The 24,327-nt window shown below is 44.4% G+C and overlaps 2 protein-coding genes across 4 annotated transcripts; both read left to right on the top strand.

The window, feature by feature from the left end:
- Nucleotides 1-572: 572 nt before the first annotated feature.
- LOC310800517 (YY1-associated factor 2-like) lies at nucleotides 573-5,643 on the top strand. 2 transcript variants are annotated; one of them, XM_083663126.1, is made up of 4 exons: nucleotides 573-685; nucleotides 1,032-1,157; nucleotides 2,980-3,132; nucleotides 4,538-5,643. In XM_083663126.1, exons 1-4 carry the CDS (start codon nucleotides 660-662, stop codon nucleotides 4,818-4,820), a joined length of 588 nt encoding a protein of 195 aa, XP_083519252.1. In that variant the 5' UTR covers nucleotides 573-659; the 3' UTR covers nucleotides 4,821-5,643. The 2 variants fall into 2 exon arrangements, with proteins under 2 accessions (XP_083519252.1, XP_083519253.1); XM_083663127.1 differs by lacking the exon at nucleotides 1,032-1,157 and having other exon boundaries at nucleotides 591-685.
- A 1,087-nt stretch (nucleotides 5,644-6,730) lies between these two features.
- On the top strand, nucleotides 6,731-23,769 carry gxylt1a (glucoside xylosyltransferase 1a). 2 transcript variants are annotated; one of them, XM_083662874.1, is made up of 8 exons: nucleotides 6,731-6,994; nucleotides 7,511-7,603; nucleotides 9,168-9,351; nucleotides 10,208-10,339; nucleotides 10,988-11,239; nucleotides 12,185-12,308; nucleotides 13,004-13,176; nucleotides 21,757-23,769. In XM_083662874.1, exons 1-8 carry the CDS (start codon nucleotides 6,780-6,782, stop codon nucleotides 21,916-21,918), a joined length of 1,335 nt encoding a protein of 444 aa, XP_083519000.1. In that variant the 5' UTR covers nucleotides 6,731-6,779; the 3' UTR covers nucleotides 21,919-23,769. The 2 variants fall into 2 exon arrangements, with proteins under 2 accessions (XP_083519000.1, XP_083519001.1); XM_083662875.1 differs by lacking the exon at nucleotides 7,511-7,603.
- Nucleotides 23,770-24,327: the final 558 nt, after the last annotated feature.

Below are 24,327 nucleotides of genomic sequence, written 5' to 3'. Positions count from 1 at the left end.
TGTTGTTGAATTACAAAAAGGGTTGGTATAACAACTAGAGTTTATAGGAGCAAGTTATTTTAGGTTTCTTCCATTTCTGGGTTAGCACAGAACAAAATGAATAACATCAAATGTATAAAATATATAAAAATAAATAAATAAATAAATAAATAAATAAATAAATAAATAAATAAATAAATAAATAAATATATAGCCTATATATTACATAATATATTATTACAATATGAGCTTATTACTGCCTTAACTTGACTACCATGGTCCTGCTGGCAGGCTTTGATCTATATACATTATTATGCATAGGCTACATGCCTGCCTTCCTACAATACATCCAGACCATTTGCATGTGACCCAGCAAGCGAGCAACTTCGAAAGTTTAATTGTTACAGTTGTTCCTGATAATGATTTTCACCAGCCGAGTGAGTGTCGTAACCTGACTACGAGTGTCGTGCAACTGCAAGTGCAATTGTATCGCTGTCCTCTGTTGTATCGCTGTTGTAACCTCGCGTCACCACCAGGGTAAAAGGTGATTGGGTAAACCCCTACCACGTGACCATCCTTCGACAGGAGTTCCACGACAGCTGAGACGAGAGCAGCGGCGGCTTGGCTTTCTCTCTCTCTCTCTCCCCCTTTTCAACTCCAATAAGACGAAGTTGTATGACATGGGAGACAAGAAGAGTCCCACAAGGTAACAATGTCGCCGACTCGCCGCCGGTATCTTTGAAAGAAGACTTCGCTGGCTCATTCGTTAAACAGAAAGCACGACCAATGGATGTAGCCCGTACGTTTACTGAACTGTTCATGGCGGCGGCTCGCTGGTAGTAGTAGTAGCTAGTACGACGGGGCAACTGGCTGTAGCAACCGAGACTAGCTCTCCCCCTCACTGACTGAAAGAAAACGTTCTCCTTTTGGTGTTGTTCTCCTCCCCTGCTGTGTTATAACCCGCTTTTAATCGTTCATGTTGGAATGAGTTGTTCTCGTTGAAAGAGTTACAACTGTCCCGTGTGTTGTTTTTGTTTTGTTTTTATCTGAAGGCCAAAGCGGCAACCCAAGCCCTCCTCCGACGATGGATACTGGGACTGTAGTGTGTGCACGTACAGGAACAGCGCAGAGGCGTTTAAGTGTGTGATGTGTGATGTCAGGAAGGGGACGTCAACTCGGTAAGATTAATAACTATGGGCCAATTTATCTTCAATAGACTCTTCTCACGGGGGCCATTTTGTGTCAAAAAGGCAGGGTAAACACAGGTGCAAGCTAAACACTAATGAGGGTTTCCAACGTACGTCCATGATTGGAATTTGGAAACCCTCATTAGTGTTTTGCTTGCACCTGTGTTTATTCTGCCTTTTCGACACAAAATGGCCCCGTGAAAAGGGTCTATTGAACAACGTAGGCATACGGCACACCTATTTAACCCCGATTTTCTCTTATCGGTAACCTCCATTTATCCTAATTTGGTTTTGCTCTTTGCCCTGATGAAGGCCAGGTTGTTGGCCGAAACATGTTGGCTTGGCTTTTAATTGTTCCAATATGAACTAAGCCTTTTATTAAAGCTTTTTTAACTATTAGAAGAGTGCCTTGGTCTATTTTTTCTTTTGATTTCGTCTATGTTACCCCTTTGGACCAAAGAGCACCTTCCTTTTTTAACCTTTTGACAACTGCTTTGAACACCGCTGCCCATCATCTTTTTTGTCTTTAATTATCCTAATTTGGTGTTGGTTTTGTTCTCTTTTTTTTTGCAATGGGATGTGGACAACAGTTCAGAAAGGAGCTAGGCAACATGAAAACTGAATTATTTCTGTCAGTTTAAACTGTTAGAAAAGGTGTGTGGCAGTAGGCTAGTAGATCTCTAGATCAGGGGTTTTCAAAGTCTGAGACTGTGGGTCCCAGAGCTTGGAAAAAGGAGCCCCCCTGGCTCGCCCGATGTTGCTGTTTGACATAGTTCAGACTACACCGAATACATCAAAAGGTCTGTCTGAGTGATGGCATTATTTGTTCTAACTCTGGGAAAGTGGGGAAAACTGTCCATTTCGCCCAAACTACTGTATCTAGTATGAACTATCTCTTTCACCAAATCACACACATTTAGGATATTCTATGAGATCTCCTTTGATGTAATATTTTTTCACTTCCATTCACTGAGCCTCACCTGAAACTGCTTGGAGATCCCCTGGGGAGGCCCACCTCCCACTTTGAAAACGGCTGTACTTGTACTCCTCAAGCAGGCCTTTGCACTATAGACCTTATTCGATTGATGTCACTCACGTACGGGCACGCCCACTGCCGCCATGTTGTTGACATAGCGCAGCTGCTTTAAGCCTATGTAAGAGCAGAGTTTATAGGAAGCTAGCCGCCGTTAGCGTTACCTGTATCGTTCCAATTGTGTTCGGATGGTGACCTGCATTACACATGGCTGTAGTAATGACAGCAATAAAGTCCCCGTGGTTTGTTTCTATCTCTACCGTCCACAGACGTGAAGGGAGCGAGACGGAAGATACGTCAGCAGCACAGGAGATGTGTGGATAGTTAGGAGAGACAGGTGAAACTTTCTGACAGCTCCTCACAGCAAAGTCTGTTCACCTCGTTTTTTCTTGTGTTTATTATTACAGGCATTAACGGCAGCATACAAACAACAACTCTGGGGTTTTTATTGCTGTCATCACTATCGCTATTTTGTAATGGAACAGAAACAACAATAAGGCCATTACTATAGTTGTCAGCTGCAGGACGGTATGTCAACAATATGGCGCTGTCCGAGGTTAGCGAATAAGGTCTATATGAGGGATCAGCCGAGCAGCATTTTGGTAAACGAACCGCGTCACTGGGTGGCAACGGCAATGGAACCCTATGGAGCCCAATCCACCCACAGTCCATTCCACTTCAATGCAACCCATGTGGTCAGCCCACTTAAATGGGCATTGATATGAATTTAATGACATATTATTATATTCAATTACTTATTGTATTTTTCCTCTCTTCCAGAAAACCGCGGCCTGTCTCTCAGCTGGTTGCACAGCAAGCGAATCAACAGTTTGCACTCCCCACACAACCCAAAAAGGAGAAGAAAGAAAAGTCTGAGAAAGAGAAGGGCGATAAAGAACCAACACTGAAAAAGAACAGCCGTAAAAAGATGAGGTAATTAATGCATGCTTTCAAAGGGAAGCTTGGAATAGTCATGTTCAGAACAGGGCTGTACAGTGCTACAGTTTTGCTAAAAATTATTCTGTGCTAGGGCTCCACGGGTGCTACTGGAGATTAAGAAGATAGATTTCCTATTTATTATCGCCACATAAACGTTAATGCTGGATAGTTTTATGAATAATAATGCATCATCTTTTATTTGTTATATTTTGTGAGTAAAATCTGTTGACGCTCTGTCCAGAATGCTCAGTCAGAGCTGAGATGAATTGGTCAGATTGAGTTTATGAGCACACCCATTTTAAAGATTTTGCAACTGTTTTGTTAAATAGAGCAATTTCTAGTCATAATTTAACAAAAAGAACCAATAACAATACCGTTAAATCGATCGATAAGAAGTGTCAGTAACATAGTAGGCTACCGTTAAAATCTTATAGAAACTCACCGGTAGCGAGCACACTCAAAATGGATTAAAAACTCACTCGGGTGCAGGGCAAGCAAAGAGTTCAGTACTGAGAGAAAAAGCCAGCACTCCAAAATGTCCTTTCACAGCTTTTAATAGTTCCTCAATCCCTTGCAGCAGCAACGAACGAAGGCCTTCCTCTGCGTTGTCAAAGAGGAACTAGGTTTGAGGAGAGAGGATTCTTTTATTTATTTAGCCTTTATTTAAACAGGTAAAATCACATTGAGACCGAAGTCTCATTTACAAGTGCGACCTGTTCATACAGCAGCTCATACAACAGTTACACATGTAAAGACAGCAGCGGTACAATCAACCGTCAAACCATAATAAGTTAAAAACAACATAAAACATAAAGTGCTGAAGAGGGGGGATGGGGGGGTTAGAGACAATTTTTTTACCTTGAGAGCAGGAGCGGATCAAGGAAGCTCTCTCCAAATTACTCAACAATAATTTAAAACTTGCCAGGGGGATCAGACTGGACAGCTTCAGACTCTGCTGTAGCGTGTTCCAGGTGGAGGGGGATCAGACTGGACAGCTTCAGACTCTGCTGTAGCGTGTTCCAGGTGGAGGGGGCAGAGTAAGAGAATGCCTTTTTTTCCACGCTCAGTATGAACTGAGGGAGGCCTTTGGCTGAAACGTTCGATGCTGCTGCCCGGTTTGAGGAACTATTAAAACCTGTGAAAGGACATTTGGAGTGCTGGCTTTTTCTCTCACTACTGTACCATTAAAATCTTAACAATACCCATCCCTATCTATATGACAAAATTAATTTAGACCAATAACGGATTTAACCATTTTTTTTTAGCTTAGTAGCACCAGTGCTACTGCCTAATAAAGTAAGCGTACAGCCCTGTCAGCATAGTCACTGGCCTTTTGATGTCATTGCCATGTGTTGGTATACTGCAAGCAATTCTCTCTGTTTGTGCATCTCCCCGCTAGGCCCAGGTTAAAAAACGTGGACCGGAGCAGCGCCCAGCATCTAGAGGTCACTGTGGGCGACTTGACTGTAATAATCACAGACTTTAAGGAGAAAGCCAAGCCTGCGTCCGCTCCAGCCAGCGCTGCGTCCACTCCAGCCAGCGCTGCGTCCACTCCAGCCAGCGCTGCCTCGGCAGACCAGCACAGTCACAGCGGCTCCAACTCTGACAACACTGAACGAGGGGTCTCCAGGTGCCCCTCGCCACGTGGGGAAGGCTCATCGGTCAACGGAGAGACTCACTAACCGCATCCCTCTGCACCCCCAACAGCCTCGACGAGATTAATTCCAACACGTGTTGTATTTTTAAACATATGCCGGTATGACAGCATTCACTTCCTTTTGGGGTTGTGTTTTTCCACTCACTGGCTTTCCACCATGAGCAAGAATTCAGGAGTCAGGACTGCAGAGAGGCTCCTCCGTTCAAAGAACTATCGCAGCGAGATCTATTAATGAACTCGATGAATCCTGGATGTACAGTGGAACCGTGGCACGTGTTACAACGCTTCAGTGTTATACATTGACATCGCACTCTTATAGTTGTTGGTTTTGATCCCAATATGATGGACTTTGGAGAGTATTCGGAGTGTTGGCTGCAGAGAATGAATGAATATGCATTATAAAAGAGAATGTGAAGCGGTCATCTCAGAATTTTTGTTTACCATTGAATTTATTTGCACTTGCTGGTGTCTATTGTTCATGAAAACCACGTTTTTAGCATTATTTCCAGTTTTGCCATGCTTTTAGTGAAACATTTCACTGTTGGTTACTGGCCATATCCAGCTCTTGTTTTATGCCATTTGATGCAATAATTGAGTTACTGTCTAACATTTGAGTAAAATTATTGAACAATTATTCGAAGTGCATGCTTCACCTTCACTTTGTGGAGGTAAGCATAATTTAATTGTGATTTATATTGTAAGATAATGTGAAATAAAACAAGTGGTAGATGCACAGATATTTCACCTCCTAACTTGTTTGTTACATGGTGTGGCCATCAAGAAGCCAATTCGGTCAGGCACTGAGTAGCAGATTATTAACTGCATTATGACTATCAGGGTTTATGGCACGTGAGAAAATATTTTTGTGCAAATCATGTTTGATGAGTTCTACTCAAAAGGAAGGAAGTAAAAGTGACTTTCAGAATAAAATTTCAACTATGAAGATGCACACCTTAGCTGTGACATTAACACTGAGACAACAGTATAATTAATAAGTTACCTTTAAATTACAGATGTTTAGCTTCTGCATCTGATACAGGGCAATATTGCATTTAATCATTAAAAAACTTGGACAAAGAATACATTTGTCATCGATGTCGAGGTTGAATCTATGGACACTTGGATCGAATCATGTGAATTTATGTTAGATGTATTTATTTTTTGTGACAACTAAGCTTATTTGTTGGTCTGCCTCTATGCTGTTCCAGTTTACTGTATCTAAATTCATTTAATTTCACTAGTGACTGCTGCAGCAGGAATACATACTGTACATGACATTATCTTCTTCTATACTGTATTTGTTATATTTTGAGTTTCTAGTGGTTAACACTGTTGCCTCACAGCAAGAAGGTCCCGGGTTCGAACCCCAGTCCGTCCCAGGTCCTTTCTGTGTGGAGTTTGCATGTTCTCCCCGTGTCCGTGTTGGTTTTCTCCGGGTGCTCCGGTTTCCTCCCACCATCAAGAAAGACATGTATGTTAGGGTTAATACTCCTGTCAGGGCCCCTGACCAAGGCACTGGCAAAAAGAACTGGAGTTGGTCCCCGGGCGCTGCACTGCGGCTGCCCACTGCTCTTAGTTCTAGGAAGGTTCCTAGTAGAGGATGGGTCAAATGCAGAGGATGAATTTCCCCAAGGGGATAAATAAAGGATAACTTAAACTTAACAGAATGGAAGAGCAGAAATATGAGATATCCATAAGCGGGCCTGTGATATAAACAATTTCCCTATGTACTGACTGTCATTGATCGTTGATGACGTCACACCACTACACTAGATGACTCCTTTGAGAGAGCCTGGTGACGCGAGGTTACTGGATGACACGTGTTAATAAAGGTGGGTGGGGCTCAAGACTGTTTACAAGACTGTAAACACCAACTGTGCTGTTGAGTTTGCCTTCTGACTTGTCAGATCTTGCTGCCATAGTCAGCTAGCTAGTTAGACAGCAACAACATGTTTCGTTAGCTCCTAGAACTTGTAACACAAAAATGCGATGCTACCTTCATGCACTTCTCCTCTGCATGATCTTCGCCTTCTTTTCGGTGCTGTATGTATTCAATCAACTAGTCTCCACTTTGGAGGACCGAGACGAGTGGACCCTCAGAACAGCAGAGAGGACACCCGACAACAGCGGTCATGACGCCGGGCACCTTGTCAGGAAAGGGCCGGGAGTGGCAGCAGGCCTTCGCGACCCCCAAGACAGGTAGCTAACTATTAGCTAGTTCAACTTAGCTACGAGATCTAAACTTTCTGATTTCAGTGACTTGACTACTACTACTACTACTACACAACATTACTATTATTTAACTAACTGTTAGACTTGCTGATGCCGTTTGGTGGGTTAACGCTAACTTGTAAATAACGCTAGCTAACTGACAGCTAACGTGAAGTCATTCAAATCAGCAACGCTACGAAATTAGCCACCGAGCTAATGTAATACTATTATATTTTTTGTCAGCTTTTTCGCAATCTTTGCCGTTTATACACAGTCCACATGATTTATTACTCAGCAATCAGATTTTAAGATTAAGATAATTTATCTAAATCGGCTACTGCTTGCTAGGTTAAGCTTCCTGCCTGATAAGCCTTTTGGCTGGATTTAAAGTAGCACCACCTGTTTGCTTAGGAGGCAGTTCAACACAGAGCTTTTGATGAATGACTAACATTATGTCCCAGGGTTTAATTAAGGACACAAAAGATCATGTTTTCATTCTGTCAGGTGTATGTCACTGTCAGTATCTTACTGGAATCCATTTTGGAGTCTGCCTGCTGATGTTTGTGGAGTGAACTGCTTATTGGAATCATCTCATAGGTATGATCACTTTTGTGCATCCACACATAAAAAGATTCCAGTGACCTTTTAATGATCATAATCATCTAGATTGTATCTTGAAACTTACGCCTATTTGCTAGATCCACAGTCCACACACTATAGTCATACTGCTGTCCTCCAACAAAGTGTACCTTGTAAACTCATATCAGTTGTCAGAAATGTAATTTATCTATTCATGTTAATTTGAAAACAAAATGCTTGACAACAAAAAGTTATACAGAGTGACATTTTAAACACACAAACATGACTATACACAGGATACAAAACACCATCATAAAATGCATCACATCAGTTGTTGGTAATATGGCTTCCACTGTACACCATCATCCCTCAAGACACCTACATGTCCCATGTTGCCAACTTATGACTTCCAGTCTGATACTACTTTGTTGAGTTGTTCATGTACACCTAGTAATTCCCACATTTCTGACAGCATTGGAAGGCAGCAAGCATATAGCCCATTATATAGCCTATATTATTTCTGACCAAAACGACAAGTTGTATAGACCGAATCACCCAGTTGTTTAAATGGTAAATGGCCTGCATTTATATAGCGCTTTTATCCAAAGCGCTTTACAATCAGTAGGTAGTCTACATTCACCCATTCATACACCGATGGCGGCAGGCTGCCATCGGGAGCAAGGAGGGTTAAGTGTCTTGCCCAAGGACACAACGACAGCAGCTGGGAGGGAGCGGGGATTGAACCGCCAACCCTTGCGTCATTGGCCGACCCGCTCTACCTCCTGAGCTAAAGCCGCCTTGTTTACAATAACGTCCGGGTAGTCACAATGCAGGCACCGGGGACATACAGTTTAATGGAGCGGAGCAAACTGGGTGGGTAACAACTGAGCTAAAGATACAATGGTTAAGTGTAAAAGTAAACGCATGTTTGATGCCTTCATATCTCATTAATTAACAACACTTTCATTCATGTTCGTTTAGTAATTTACATGTTGGGCCACAGAATAAAAACAAATTCCAGCTTGAGTTCAGTTCACCCAAAACTAGCAGCTCGTGCGACGACCAGCGGTGAGATATGCCACATTGGGTAGATTTGGTTTATCAACACAGTACATAAAATAAGCACAACCAAACGCCTGATAGGTCTGGCCACCGTGTTTAACTAGGGTATATATCTTTAACGTTACAGTTGCGGCAGACAATGACAACAGGAATACCGTAAACAATATACAAGTTTGTGATATATCCACAATTGAAATAAAACAGCAGGTGTCTACTCGGATGGGACGGTGACTTGGTCTATTTAGTACTAAACCTGAAAATAGGAGCATACAAGGCACACTATTGGAGGCAGCGTGAAGCATAACTTGTACTAGTGCCACATTCTTTCATTAAGCCTAATGACAGTTCCAACCCTCCAGGGCTGAGTACCAGTCAACTGAGCCTGCTGATATCTTCATTCTTTCTTTGATATCTTGTCTTCTTCTCTCCTTCTCTTGTCACTGTTGCCACGCTGTCATGACTCATTGACAAATCCAAGCTTTCGTTGATTACCGTGAACTTTTGTTTGTCCGGCTCTCAGGGAGAGGTCAGGCTCTGCGGTGGAGGAACGTCGAGATGAGAGGAGTCACCTGGCTGTGGTGGCCTGTGGCCCTCGGCTGGAGGAGACTCTCACCATGCTGAAGTCTGCCGTTCTCTTCAGCAAAAAGCCTCTGCACTTCTACATCTTTGCTGAGGACCATCTGCACGACGGCTTCAGAGAGGCAGTAAGTGTCCCAACGGCGGAGCCTCCCCGCCCAAACTGGATCTGTGTGCGTTCGTGCATTTGCATATCTGTTTGTGTTCGTCTGGCGCAATACCTCCGAAAGTAATGGCCCAGGCTTGACAGAACTTGTGTAAATGATGTGCTTTGCCATTGAGATCTGGCATATATTATACACAATCACACTGTTTGGCTTCAAGCGCATTATAGCAATTCACTGTTACAAGCATTATCTCTAGGCTTGATGGGGGAAACAGAAGAACCATAAACTCTTGATAGATTTCTATGAATAAGGATTGTTTCTCCCACATACAGTAATTGTTGTGAATGTTTGGCCCAAAGAGTGAATTACATCATTCACTGAGGTTTTTCTAAAGCCTTCTTGCAGAATATTAGGCTATAGACTCTAGAGACACTGCAAGAAATAGGCCACGCCCATCACGGGGGAAATCGGTCCGTTCACTCCCATTCACCAGCGTCATTTTCCTTGAATTAAACATAGCTAAAAGCTGTTGTGTGGTGGGGCTGCGCACACAACAAATGTAAAAAATCGGCAATTAAAGTTTTTTTGTACTCCCGAGCAAAACAAGGAAGCCATTGAGAATTGGCGAGAAGAAATGTGGATTTAGCTGTCAAGGAAGTAAGTTGGAGTGTTCATCTTCTGTATATACAATCTTTGTGTGCAACACGCAACCATGCACGTGACATAGGAGAACGCCAGGATTGGAGGGGGGCTTTCTGTTTTCCCCCATCTTGGGCGTGGTTTCTGAATGATGACGCGTTACGCAGTGTCTCTATTGTTTACATGTCGAGGATATTGGAGAGCTACAATTGATCCATGTCCTTGTCTTTTCTTTAAGCTGGACTCTTGGCCCAGTACGGTCCAGCCCAGGTTCAGCTTCACCACCTACCCCATCACCTTCCCCAGTGAGAATGCCAAGGAGTGGAAGAAGCTCTTCAAGCCTTGTGCATCTCAGAGGCTCTTCCTACCAGTAGGTCTGGGTCAGAGGTGCCCACATTCTTTCCTATGAAGGGCCAAATTAATCTGGATGAAGTGCCGTGGGCCTGAAATAATAAATCTTGGTGCTATATGAGATGACATTACATTAAAATGTATGATATTTTGTAGACAATTTACATTCTAAATCCAAAATAAAATTTCAAAATAATAAAAATAAACTACTATTTTATCTGTTTAACAGTAATTTTATTATTAGTTAGATTTAGAGTTGATTGTAGTAAAAAAAAATGCATAAACATATTTAAAGGGAAAGTCGCCTTTCTGACAGAAAGCGCATGTAGCTCAAGGTGTGTAGCCCTAACCCTATAGAACCTATTCTGATTCAGATATAGCCCCCTTCCCGACAAGCTAGGTTGACATACTGTAGTTTGTACCAAATTGATTCCTTCCACACTACAGCCTCTGAAAGACAGTAATATCGGCCGCAGATTATTATTATTTATTATTTATTTTTCTTTTATGTCAAATCCATGGCAGGCCAAAACAAACGGAGCCCCAAAGTGGTCAGCCATGGTCTAGGGCCGTCCTCCATGCATATGACTGTTAGCTGTCATCACAATTTTGATTAAAAAAAATGTGCTCATCAGGACTATGATGACTATGATGATCTAATTTGCAGCTGATCCTTAAGGACGTGGACTCTTTGCTGTATGTGGACACAGACATCCTTTTCCTGCAGCCCGTGGAGGAGATCTGGGCCTTCCTTTCTCACTTCAATTCCAGCCACTTAGCCGCCATGGCTCCGGAGCACGAGGAGCCACGCATCGCCTGGTACAACCGCTTTGCCCGCCACCCTTATTACGGCAAGACGGGCATCAACTCAGGGGTCATGCTCATGAACATGACGCGCTTCAGGGAGAAATATTTTAAGGTAATGAACGGGTTGTTTTGTTGTGAGAGTTTGTACGTATTCATGTCCCATGATCTTATGCAAAGTGGTTCACATTAATGCCATTTTTATATGCTGTGTTTCCATTATCCGGTAATTGCCGGACTTTTACCGTTAAAATTAATCAAAGTCCGACAAATTAAACATGCATTTCTCAACCCTGAATGAAGCATTTTGGGTCGTTCCGTTTGATTGACTGGTCATAGAAGCATGGTTGTCACAGGGAATTCACGGCAATCTCGATATTATAGGCTATAGCCTGCTATCAATTGTTTTTAAGATCAATAAACAAAGATCTAATATTTGTCCAGAATTTATCCCATCTGTCCGTTAAAATGAAATCCCCCAGGACACATGTCCGCAACTAATTTAAAAGTAAAAAAAAGTAATTCTATCTCATAGTAATAAGTATTCCAATGTAAAGGCAAGGATTTATGAAACGGAATTGAAAAAGAATTTGACTTTTTTCCCAGGTATTTAGTATTGCACAAAACTTTTAAATTATGGAAGATGTATGGTTGAGTCCTGAAATATGACTACACATTAATGTGGTAGGCCCACTGTCATTTGTTTTGAAGAATAATCCTTAGCTATATGATGATGGATGATGTCATATTACCCAGTCATACCGAACACCAACCAAATCTTTACATGCAGTCATGACGTAGAGATGTGTAAAAAAAAAAAGTGTGCATTTTTGAAATTGTAAATGTGTAGAGGGCCCGAGGGGTCTGCAGAGCAGCTGTACCACCAACAATGACCAGTTGAGGTCACTGTTGTAATTCCTTTCTATACACTCTCATTGTTTGACAGATGAAACAGTTGTGTTATACAAAGTGGTGACAGAGGCATTCATGGTTTATGGTTTCATAAAAGCAAAATCATACGAGCGCATGTGTGATAACTGAGTGTTTATTGTCTTTTCAGAATGACATGACAATAGTTCCTCTACAATGGGAGGAAATGCTGATGCCGCTTCTTCAGAAGTATAAACTCAACATAACCTGGGGTGACCAGGACCTGCTGAATATCATATTTCACCATAACCCAGGTGAACACACAGTTACATTTTGAGTGATGTGCTAGTTCAGGGCATTCTCCAGTTTTCACTCAATATATTGTAGACTAGTGTCAGGACCTTGTTGTGTGCATTTATAAGTCACCCCCCCCCCTTTAGGAATACTCCCGTAACGGACAAGCCCGTCTTTTATTGTCACACGAACACCACAACACATGCATGCAGCCACAACACACTCATGCTGACGGTGGCCGGTGAAAAGTGTCCTCTGCATTTAACCCATCCAGGCATGTCCTTTCCTCCGAGGGGCAGGCCAGGAGCAGTGGTCGCTTTCTCGTACAGCGCCCGGGGACCAACTTCGGATGTTGTCGTCACTGGTCGGATGACGATGACGATCTGATCTTCTGCATGTTTTTAGTCGGGGGGTTATATACGGAGGAACCCCCTGGGGGGGAGTACGGGGAGAACATGCAAACTCCACACAGAGAGAAAGGCCCTTACGACGAGATACCCCACCTGGGCAGTAGGCAGTAGGCACTGAAGATATGGGGGGAACACAACCACAGCGCTCACAGTGTCCCAGGCGAGAATCGAACCTTCTAACTGTGAGGCGACAGCACTACCACTGAGCCACCATACCCCCTATAATAGTTATATAGTAATAGTATAGTATAGAATAGTTGAGGACTCAGCTTAAACACCCAACCATCTCTCTCCCTGTCCTACAGAAAGCTTATATGTGTTCCCCTGCCAGTGGAACTACCGTCCAGACCACTGCATCTACGGCAGCAACTGTCAGCAGGCTGAACAAGAAGGTGTCTTCATTCTCCACGGCAACCGGGGTGTTTACCACGACGACAAGCAGCCAGCGTTCCGGGCTGTCTACGACGCCATCCAAAAGGTAATGGCTGTCTCGACCTGACGTCACACTGTCAGGTGAAAACCCTGTATCTCCAAAATGGCAATTTTTTCCAGCAAATAAGAAACACCGCCTCGTTTTAGCTTGATCAAAATGTATTTTTGACTTCATCCCGTGGAAATTATTTTGGCTGTTGCGCTGGCAAAGTTGTCTATTTTGGACAAACTTTAGTCATGGCATCATCAAAAGCCACTCCAGGCCACTGCTTTTCTATTACGAGTATTTGCATCGAGCCAACTGTAAGCTAAATCAATAGCTCCGTTACCTTTTAGCTCATCCTGCCTTCACTCTCCCAAACCTGACTAACGCACCCCGCTCCATCCAGAGTAGTAGCTGTTCCAAAGCTGACTAACGCACCCCGCTCCATCCAGAGTAGTAACTGTTCCAAAGCTGACTAACCGACCCCGCTCCATCCAGAGTAGTAACTGTTCCAAAGCTGACTAACCGACCCCGCTCCATCCAGAGTAGTAACTGTTCCAAAGCTGACTAACGCACCCCGCTCCATCCAGAGTAGTAACTGTTCCAAAGCTGACTAACCGACCCCGCTCCATCCAGAGTAGTAGCTGTTCCAAAGCTGACTAACGCACCCCGCTCCATCCAGAGTAGTAACTGTTCCAAAGCTGACTAACCGACCCCGCTCCATCCAGAGTAGTAGCTGTTCCAAAGCTGACTAACGCACCCCGCTCCATCCAGAGTAGTAACTGTTCCAAAGCTGACTAACTGACCCCGCTCCATCCAGAGTAGTAGCTGTTCCAAAGCTGACTAACGCACCCCGCTCCATCCAGAGTAGTAACTGTTCCAAAGCTGACTAACCGACCCCGCTCCATCCAGAGTAGCTGTTCCAAACCTGACTAACCCATCCCCGCTCCATCCAGAGTAGCTGTTCCAAAGCTGACTAACGCACCCCGCTCCATCCAGAGTAGTAACTGTTCCAAAGCTGACTAACTGACCCCGCTCCATCCAGAGTAGTAGCTGTTCCAAAGCTGACTAACGCACCCCGCTCCATCCAGAGTAGTAACTGTTCCAAAGCTGACTAACCGACCCCGCTCCATCCAGAGTAGTAGCTGTTCCAAAGCTGACTAACGCACCCCGCTCCATCCAGAGTAGTAACTGTTCCAAAGCTGACTAACTGACCCCGCTCCATCCAGAGGTAGTAACTGTTCCAAACGTCACGTGACTGTTGAACACTATTTAGTCCACATGACAGCCCCGGGCCTCCATTTGATGAGATTTTGTCACTCGGACCCAAATGCGAGATTATTTTCTTGTTCTTCTCAGGATACGAGTTTGTCCAGAATTCCATCCCTAGTTTCACTCCTAGTTTCGACAACAGTGAAAACTATGATCAAAATAGTCATTCTTCTAATCTGCATTCTCTAATTGTGTTCATTTCTGGGACACGAAATAATCGTTGAGCTTAACATAATTCAGCAATTTTCCGGGAACCCCTTCAAGGACCCCCCTCGTTGAGAACCACTGCTTGAGCGCTTATCTGTCCTCCACACACACCTTCCATTGGTCAGCAGTGAGCCAGCATGTCACCTGGGGGAGGAGCCCTCTCGCCGCTCCGCCTCCAATCCGCTCCTGTTGATTTCGGCGCACTGGTCAACATGCGGGGAAGAGGAGTGGAGGTGGGGAGGGGGAGGAGGGGAGGAAGGTGGAGGTGGGGTGAGGGGAGTGGAGGTGGAGGAGGGGAACCAATTAGATCAGCTAATTGGTTAATTAGCTGATCTCCATCCATTACCGCCACAGAGCCTCGACCCGGCCACTATCAGTGCGGGGCAACGTTCTCAGCCATTAAGTAAACGAGCAGGCTTCATTACGGGGGGCACGCGCCCCCCCGTGCCGCCATCCATCTCTCCAGCAGCACAAACGCACACGCGCAGCATCCAGGACGGACGGCGCGCCGTGTGCTGTCACTTCTTTTATCTTGTGATCTCTTGTACTAACCTACGCTATAGATATCGCATGTTTTCACTTTATGTATTTGATTGTGTTTTCTTAACTCTGAATGGCTTCTGAATCCACCTGCCCAGCAGGGACTCCCAAGATGGAAATTAGCCTATGGCTAAATCTGTTACAATGCATCTCTCCCCCTATGAGGATTAATGTCTATTGTATATGCTCCCTGACAAATAAACTAATAAACTAATCAACTAAACTAAACTGTGGCTGGCATGAATCTGTACGCTGTAGCAAGCAGATGAATATACGCTAAAGGGCTTTTTTTTATAACCTTTTCCTCATATGTAGCTCCACATTCGTTAGGTCACTGGAATAGGTCTAACCAGAGCCGTATAATAGAAGAGTTCTGACATCTCCATTCACTCCAATGGACCAGTTTTTTTCCAGGAAGTAGAAAGTGGAACTCTTGAGTAAAAAAAAGCAGCACTGTCGAGTTGCAGCAAAATAGACAGCTTGTGTTGTACTTTGAAAGGGTTTTTCATCCCTTGAATCAAATTGTACATTATCAGCTTTATTTTAGCATGCAAAATTAGCGCGAGACCCATTCCTGGCTGTTCATTGGCTAATGAGTCTCGCATTTTGGTCCTCCGCTGACGCCACTCTCTTACTAGAGGACACTAGGTCTAACTTAAGAGGGTTCAAAATCTTTTGTTGTACGCTGGTATTTTGGTTGCGGCTTTTATCGCTGCTTCGGCTTCCTGTTGGCTCCGGCTCCCCCAGGCCCCTCCCACCCGATTCCCGCTCAGGTCCTGTGCGGACCGACACGGACCGCAGTCCTGAAGCCTTAGAGCAGGACACGGACTGCAGTCCTGAAGCCTCAGAGCAGGACATGGACCGCAGTCCTGAAGCCTCAGAGCAGGACATGGACCGCAGTCCTGAAGCCTCAGAGCAGGACACGGACAGCAGTCCTGAAGCCTCAGAGCAGGACACGGACCGCAGTCCTGAAGCCTCAGAGCAGGACAGGGACAACAGTCCTGAAGCCTCAGAGCAGGACATGGACAGCAGTCCTTAGAGCAGCAGGCAATTCTGAAGGAAACGTTGATTTCTGTCCCACCAAGAGCTCCTCCTCGGGCAGCTCGTCTCCCCAAGGCAGGCTCTCTCCTCAGCCAGCGGAGGAGCTTGCAGGCTCTCTCCTCAGCCAGCGGAGGAGCTTGCAGGCTCTCTCCTCAGCCAGCGGAGGAGCTTGCAGGCTCTCTCCTCAGCCAGCGGAGGAGCTTGCAGGCTCTCCTCCCTCAGCCAGCGGAGGAGCTTGCAGGCTCTCTCCTCAGCCAGCGGAGGAGCTTGCAGGCTCTCTCCTCAGCCAGCGGAGGAGCTTGCAGGCTCTCCTCCCTCAGCCAGCGGAGGAGCTTGCAGTAAAGGGCACCAGCATCACGGAGCCAGGCCCACAGAAGAGCTGTAAAATGTTTTAGTGCTGATGCTTCGTTGAGACATCATGATGGCCGCTGCGTCGTCCACATAAAAATCGATAGGAGGCCGTTAATGGTGCTTTATTGCCTGCTGTTGTGTCTGGAAGATCATAAAGAAAGTGTGCTCAGAGTGACCTAATGCTTTCCCAAACCGGAGTCAAATGAGGCGTCGTAAAGCAGTGATCGCCCCTTATTTACTGTGTGAGCAGTAAAAGTAGGGCGTACCTCACCATGTAAAAAAAGAGAAGACGAAGCCTGCATATTTATTCATGGTTTGTGGTGAACGCCTTGGATTGTTTGCATTAACTACCAAATGGAGTTGGGGGATGTTCTCCCTGCGATTTACTTTTTACATTTACACAAACGTGCACAGCCCAAAAAGCGTATTTTGGAAACGCTACAGCTGATGTTTTCGGTAATGCCGTCACGCCTTACTGAGCCCATTCTCCATTGTTGTGGTAATTGATATTCATTATCCAAACCGCACTCCGAACGGACGGATATGGATCAAATGTAGAATGATATTGTCCTGAACTGACGATGACAAATGTGGCACTTTGTCCGTGTCGTTTGTGTCATTTTCAATGCGTCTCTCATCATCTGAACGTGCCAGGAGGACACCCCTCATTACGTTGCTCCCACATTGCTGCTGCATCTTAAAAATCACACTTTGAAGTCCTCAGGGTGTGAATGGAAATCTTACTCATATAATTGGGCTGCAGTCCGTGCGGTAGGGGTGCTCCGATCCGGCTAAGACAGCCACGATCCGATCCGATTCCGATTCCTGGGGTCACGATCCGATTCCCGAATCGATTCTCGATTCTCGATTCCATCGATTCTCGATTCCAACGATTCTCGATTCCAGAATCTAGAATCGATTCTCAATTACCGTAAATTCCGGACTATAAGCCGCGGCTTTTTTCCCGTTTTTTGGCCCCTGCGGCTTATATAACGGTGCGTCTTATCTATGGATTTTTTCAGAAAAAAAAAAAAAAAAAAAAAAAAATCTCTCTTTTTTAGCACTCTTTCTAACTATAAATCCACTTCTGTTTTAATTTCCTCTCTTGCCCTCTTTTCACCACACCGCGGACACTGTGTGCACTGTAAAAATAAACAACGGTGGTGTTGTGTTATGTTGTTTTGTTGAAATGTTGTAATACGGTAAATGGGAGCTTCCTCAAACAGCCATCTCTTCCCGACAATCCCCTCTGTGCGTGACCACTTACATATGGTAATTACGGTAAGCAAACGGCCACTCGGGCAACAACTCCCTCCCCCGACTACCAGGAGAAAATCACAAACTTCGGCGAATTCACACAAAGGAAGATCAAGGAATATTCACAACAAGACGAGCAGTAGAAGCAACACTCTCACTTACCATGGGGAAGGTACGCAGAAATTCACACGAGGCAGCTTTCAAGTTGAAAGCAGTCAATCTCGCATTAAAAGAGAGCAGCCGCCGATCAAACAGAGCAGCCGCGCGTAACCTGGGCAAAAGGGACTGTCCGTCCGGGGGAGAACTACTGAACAACTCCCTCCCGACTATCAGGAGAAAATCACAAACTTCGGCGAATTCACACAAAGGAAGATCACGGAATATTATAGGAGTGTGAAAACATCCACAATTACCAACGGGTTCCAAAACGCTGGACTGCTGCGGGATGAAGAGGATGACGCCACGGGGACTGCCCCCTAGTCCGATACCTCACGAGTCCGATACCTCACGAGTCCGACACCTCATGGTTTTGGGTTAGGGTCTGGGGGAGGTTAGGTTTAGGCGTGGGGGTGGGAGAGGTTAGGTTTTGGGTTAGGGTCTGGGGGATGTTAGGTTTAGGCGTGGGGGTGGGAGAGGTTAGGTTTTGGGTTAGGGTCTGGGGGAAGTTAGCCTCTTTTTTCGGACTCGTGAGGTGTCGGACTCGTGAGGTATCGGACTCGTGCCATGGCACCTGAAGGAGAGAGGAGAGTGGTTGACGAAGCCACCCTGAACCTGTTCGTTTCCGACACTGAAGATGAGGACTTTGGTGGTTTCAGTACGCAGGAAGAAGAGGAAGACGAGGATTAGTGACTTGACTTCTCTGGTTACAGGTTTGCTGCACATATACGGTAGCCTATTGTTGTGTGATTTTGTCTGGGGATTAGTGACCTGACTTTTGTTTTGTTTTGTTGAAATGTTAATAAATGGGAGCTTCCCCAAACAGCGATCTCTTTCCCGACATTCCTCTCTGTGCACGAACCCTTTCATATGGTAATTAAACATCAAAACACCCGCGGCTTATAGTCCGGTGCGGCTTATAGAAGAAAAAAATAGTCAATTTTGGTCCCGCGGCTTATACACCGGTGCGTCTTATAGTCCGGAATTTACGGTATGTAGTTTTATATTGCAATAACACACAAAGGTAAATATAAGACAAAAAATGACAAATGTATTAATGCTGAACTTCAAATTCAACTTCTGTATTACAGTCAGGGCCTAAATTCATTTTGCAAACTAGGGGGGAATTCCCCTCTTATGTTCTTCAGATAAGATGGATTTATAGGCTGGGGGGGATCTGTAGACTTTGAGAAGGATTTATAGATTTTGGGGGGAATACATTAACCAGAGTTCTTAAGTGCAAGAGGTGGTGGCACCGTGGCAGTACAGTACACAAATGACATGAACATTTGGACACTTATTCAGCCGGTATCTTGCATGTTGTGTTCACGATTTTAAGAATCGATTCTTGGGAGTTTGGAATCGATCCAGGAATCGTGGCATTAAGAATCACGATCCTTTCAGAATCGATTTTTTGGAGCACCCCTACCGTGCGGCGCACAATTGCTCAACAGTTGAGCGGGCGAGGTGGAGCTCCGTCTGCTCGCATGCCAGGCGAGTACACGTAGCGTGTGAGCTGCGTGAGTACGCTTAGCTTGTGAGCTGCGTCTGCTCGCACGCCAGGCGAGTACACGCGAGCTGCGTGAGTACGCGTAGCATGTGAGCTGGTCAAATTCAAATTAGAGCCACCATTCGTCCTATAGGCTTCACTGTCATCTGGTATGTGACATCACCACTAAAGTAAATAGGGCAGGTGAAAGTCAACTCTTTCTTTGCAGTGTTACACTCAGCGAGTACTTTAATAGGAACACTTTACTAATACTGGGTGGGTATCAGCCTTCAGCTGAGTGTCAACTAGATACCAAAGTGCCATCAGCCTCCAGGTTGGACGTGATGCGCATTCTGCGATGCTTTTCTGCTCGCCACAGCTGTAAAGAGGTTATCTGAGGTTCTGTCAGCTCCAACCAGTCTGGCCATAATCTCCTTACTTTGTTTACTTTTACTTTATTGATATTTGGCAGACGCCTTTCTCCAAAGCGACATACAACCAGCGTATAAAAACAGTACAGCAATAAATAAAAGAAAAACAAGGAGCAAACAAATGCATAAACGGCCAGAATTAAAACAGATGAAGAGAGGATAGAAGAAGGCGGCAAGATAAAAGAGAGGAGAAATAAAAGTGCATGTGAATGGAAAGTGCATAGGGACTAGAGAGGTTGCTACAGGGGGTGAACATGTCATCTGAAGAGGTGAGTTTTTAACTGTTTTTTGAAAATTGGAAGTGAATTGGCCGTTCTTATTTCAGAGGGGAGCTCGTTCCACCAATTGGGGGCGAGATGAGAAAAAAGGCGTGACCGGGAGCTGTTAAAACCACGTGGGGGGGGGGGGGGGGGAGGGGCGAGGCGTCCTGAGCTGGTGGAGGGACAGAGCGAGCGGTGAGGGCTCTGAAAATCTCCTCTGACCTCTCTCATCAACAAGGCGTTTCTGACCGCAGAACTGCCACACTCACTGGATGGTTTTCTAGAGACTTGTGCGTGATAATCCCAGGAGATTAGCACTTTGAGAAATACTCAAAGCAGCCCATCTGGCACCAACAACCACGCCGCGCTCAAAGTCACTGAGATAGGCACGGTGGCTCAGTGGTTGGCACTGTTGCCTCACAGCAAGGAGGTCCCGGGTTCGAACGGCGGTCTGGCCCAGGTCCCTTCTGTGTGTGGAGTTTGCATGTTCTCCCCGTGTTCGTGTGGGTTTCCTTTCCTCCGGGTGCTCCGGTTTCCTCCCACCACCAAAAGACGTGTGTCAGGGTTAATATACTCCTGTCAGTGCTCCTGACCAAGGCACTGGCAAAAGAACTGGAGTTGGTCCCTGGGCGCTGCACTGCGGCTGTCCACTGCTCCTAGTTCTAGGAAGGTTCCTAGTAGAGGATGGATCAAATGCAGAGGATGAATTTCCCCATGGGGATAAATAAAGGATAACTTAACTTAGACAGAAACGTTCTGATGCTTGATGTGAACATGAACTGAAGCTGCTGACCTGTATCTGCATGATCTTATGCATTGCACTGCTGCCACACGCTTGTCGGAATGGATAATTGCACGAATAAGCAGGTGTGGTGTTTTCCAGTGTATATATAAAAGTCTGATATTCACTATTGGATTGCCATTGAAATCACTAGTGAACATCGTTTTGTTGATTGTCCCAAAGTTCAGGCTTATTGGGTCAAGGTTTTCAAATCATTATCTGAAATACTACAAATCCAGTTAGAATCAGGCCCATTTATTGTTATTCTAGGAGTGTCTGATGATACTATGAAATTGACCAACGCCCAGCAATGCTTCCTATCCTATAGTCTGATCACTGCAAGGAGGTTGCTTCTCATGCACTGGAAAAAAAAAGGAAGCCCCTACCACAAAGATGTGGCTTAACGACCTTACGAACACACTCCACTTAGAAAGAATAAGGTACTCTCTTATGGAACAAACTTCCATATTTTGATAAGGTGTGGTTGCCTCTAATTCAGTATCTTGCACTTGCAAAATAAAAGTGGCATTTTTCTCTCAATATCAACAAAATGACCTTTTGACAATAGAATAGGGTGGGGTTAGGGGAGAGTCAGGAATAGAACTGAGAAACTAAGTTAATGGAGAGCTTTTTCTTTTCTCTTTATTTTCTTTCTTTTTCTTTAATGTTTTGTATCTGTATGTATGTGTACATGTTCAAAGTAAAAAAAAAAGAGCATTTCATGGTCGAACCTATATCTGTACAAGTGGAATAGAATATACTGTATGTACATATAGTATATAATGTCATGCTCAAATAAAACATATTTGAAATGAAATCACTAGTGTAACCGCCAGCCTGTTGTTCTTCTCACCGCAGTACCCGTTTGGCGACAGCATGGTGAACTCACTGCTTCTTCCTCTTGAAGCGATGCTCCGGGCCACCACACACACGTACTGTGGGAGGGCCAGCCACCTGTTTACCAAGAGGTTACAGCAGAGCATCGAGTCTGTTCAGCAGGACGCCGCGCAGAGACAGTGATCCACGGAACGCTCCGTTAGCGTTCCTTCCATCATGAATGAACTACCGTCTCTCCAGAAACGGGAGGCTGGGATTTTAAAGACACTCCTGTAGGGATGACGAACCGGATGACAAACAACTTTCCTTAAAGGTCCCATTCAGTGCAAAAGCTGTTTTTACTTGTAAATGCATATATACTCCTGTCATCCCTCCCTGTAATGAGTGCTCACAACCTCAGAACTGCCACAGTTGGATTTGTCCCTATCCAGCTTCCCCCTGCAGTCTCCTTCAAGCCACGCCCCTTACACTCTGTTCCCCCAGACGGGTTAATGTGATGTCACTCGGGTCCTTAAGCATACTGCGCGCGGTCTCTCTCACACAAGCTACCTGCACCATTTTGTCTCTAGCCACAAAATTAACACTTCTAGCTGGAGCGACGCCAACTGTACGTGATCCAGCAACTGCGGAGGTGCATTCGGTAAGTCTAGGCATTTTGAGATGTCCTCTTTAGCGTAGCAACCGTTAAGTTAGCGATAGCTCGTTGCTAACGTTAGTTGTGGACACAACCTAGCGTGCTGGTCCACAGACGCTAATCTGATTGGCCGCTGGGAGCCTGGGGCAGGCTCTCCCTCAGCGGCCAATGGGAACTGTTAGTTCTGAATATATTATAGAAACAGACCATTCTTGGGACGCAACGAGATGAGGAAGTGACAACTCCGTCAGAGCGAACGGGGTTGCTATATTTTCGACAAATTAATCCAGAATCATGTTTTATGGACCAGAGACACACGTTTTCAAGAGGTTACAGCTGCACGAATTGGGACCTTTAATAATGAAGACTCAGACTTACACTAATCTGTCATTATGTTTACAACTGAATGTCAAGACTGTTGTAGAAATGGGGAAGCGTCATTCGTGTAACAGATTTGTTTCTGTTTTATGATATCCGTCCAGTGAACACAAAACCAGGTCACAAATGCCCTCTCACCGTGGGGGGAAATGCACTGAATCCACTTTGCCCTGCAGATATTTGGAACTTATTCCCGACAATCGAGTTGCATCTTCTTCTTTTTTTATACATCTATATTTTTATTATTCTTATTCTGCAGGAAGAACTGACAATCACTACAGTTGTCTGAAGTCTTCAAGAAAGGGCAAATACAGCAGGGTACTTAAATACACCATTCATATCAAAAGTGTGAGAATTTGATTTATATTAATATAATTGTACATGTAGGGTTTATGTCTTACTGTGTTTTCGTACGGTATACAGTATGTCTTGGAGAAAGGCTGCACTTGTTTTAAGGTACTTTGTATGTAATTATGCTGGAATGCTATTTTCATGGTTTTATGTAATGTGACAAAAGAAAGGGCTCCTTGAAACTACTTTGAATTTAGACGCTGAAAATATCAGTATTTATTATTGATGGGCATCTGCTGGCAGGAAGCACTTTTGTTGTCTTATCAGAAGAATTTGTCATGACTTATTTTCATAGTATGACTGGAGTAACAGCCTATAACAAACAGTGAACATTTATGTTGAATGTAATTGCCTGATAGGTTATCAGAACATTGCTGGACATCACAGTGATTTTTAAGTCCTTTTTCAATGTTTGCCAATATGAAATGTTTTCTTATAACTGGAATACAGAGCAGTTGCTTTCCAATCAATCTAGGTACCATAATGACGACGTCTTCTAATCAGGTTTATTGTAAATACATGATGTCAACACAAATTATGCCAACAACACACTATTGATTTATGACAAACATCTCAAAATTATATTTGTGATTTAAATGTTTTATTGATGAAAAGCTGCATAAACGTTGCTATATACAGTATATGAAATGTATGGGAAATAAATATTTTATAAACTTCTTAACTCATGTAAGTAGTGTGACTATTTCCCATTGAACAATTTAATATAATTTGAATATTTACTATGGTCTCTATCTTTGTGAAAAAAGTTTGCTTGAGATGAGGTTTAATTGGTAAAGCTGTGTTCACACCGAGATATTTATTTTTCTCTCGCTTGATTCAACCCTTTGGAATCGCTCTGTTTAAATCGCTCGTCAACAGGTACAATAATTGACGGACATCTGGGGGCTATAATGTTACACAGTGTCATGATGTTTGTCCACTACGAGCCACCGTAGTTGTTTACAAGCTAAGCCTATCAGCGTGCTCCTAATGCGAGCTCTATACCGGTAGTACAGACTTCACTTCATGTCAGCTCTCAGCCTGTCAATCAGCTGTCAATGCGGTTTGTTGCCACACAAAAACCAGCGGTTTGTTCCAATGGTTCCAAGCCAGTGTGATCCTTGACTCCCTCTCACACAGCAGCCAATCAGCGTTGAACAGCGAGCGACTGATGCCAGCGTAATTTTGCTTAATTCATTTTGCTTAATTGCGTAATTTTCATCTCGGGC

The sequence above is a fragment of the Poromitra crassiceps genome (genome assembly GCF_964638095.1).
Source record: "Poromitra crassiceps genome assembly, chromosome: 30".
NCBI lineage: Eukaryota > Metazoa > Chordata > Actinopteri > Beryciformes > Melamphaidae > Poromitra > Poromitra crassiceps.
This window is presented reverse-complemented; position numbering and strand designations above follow the sequence as displayed.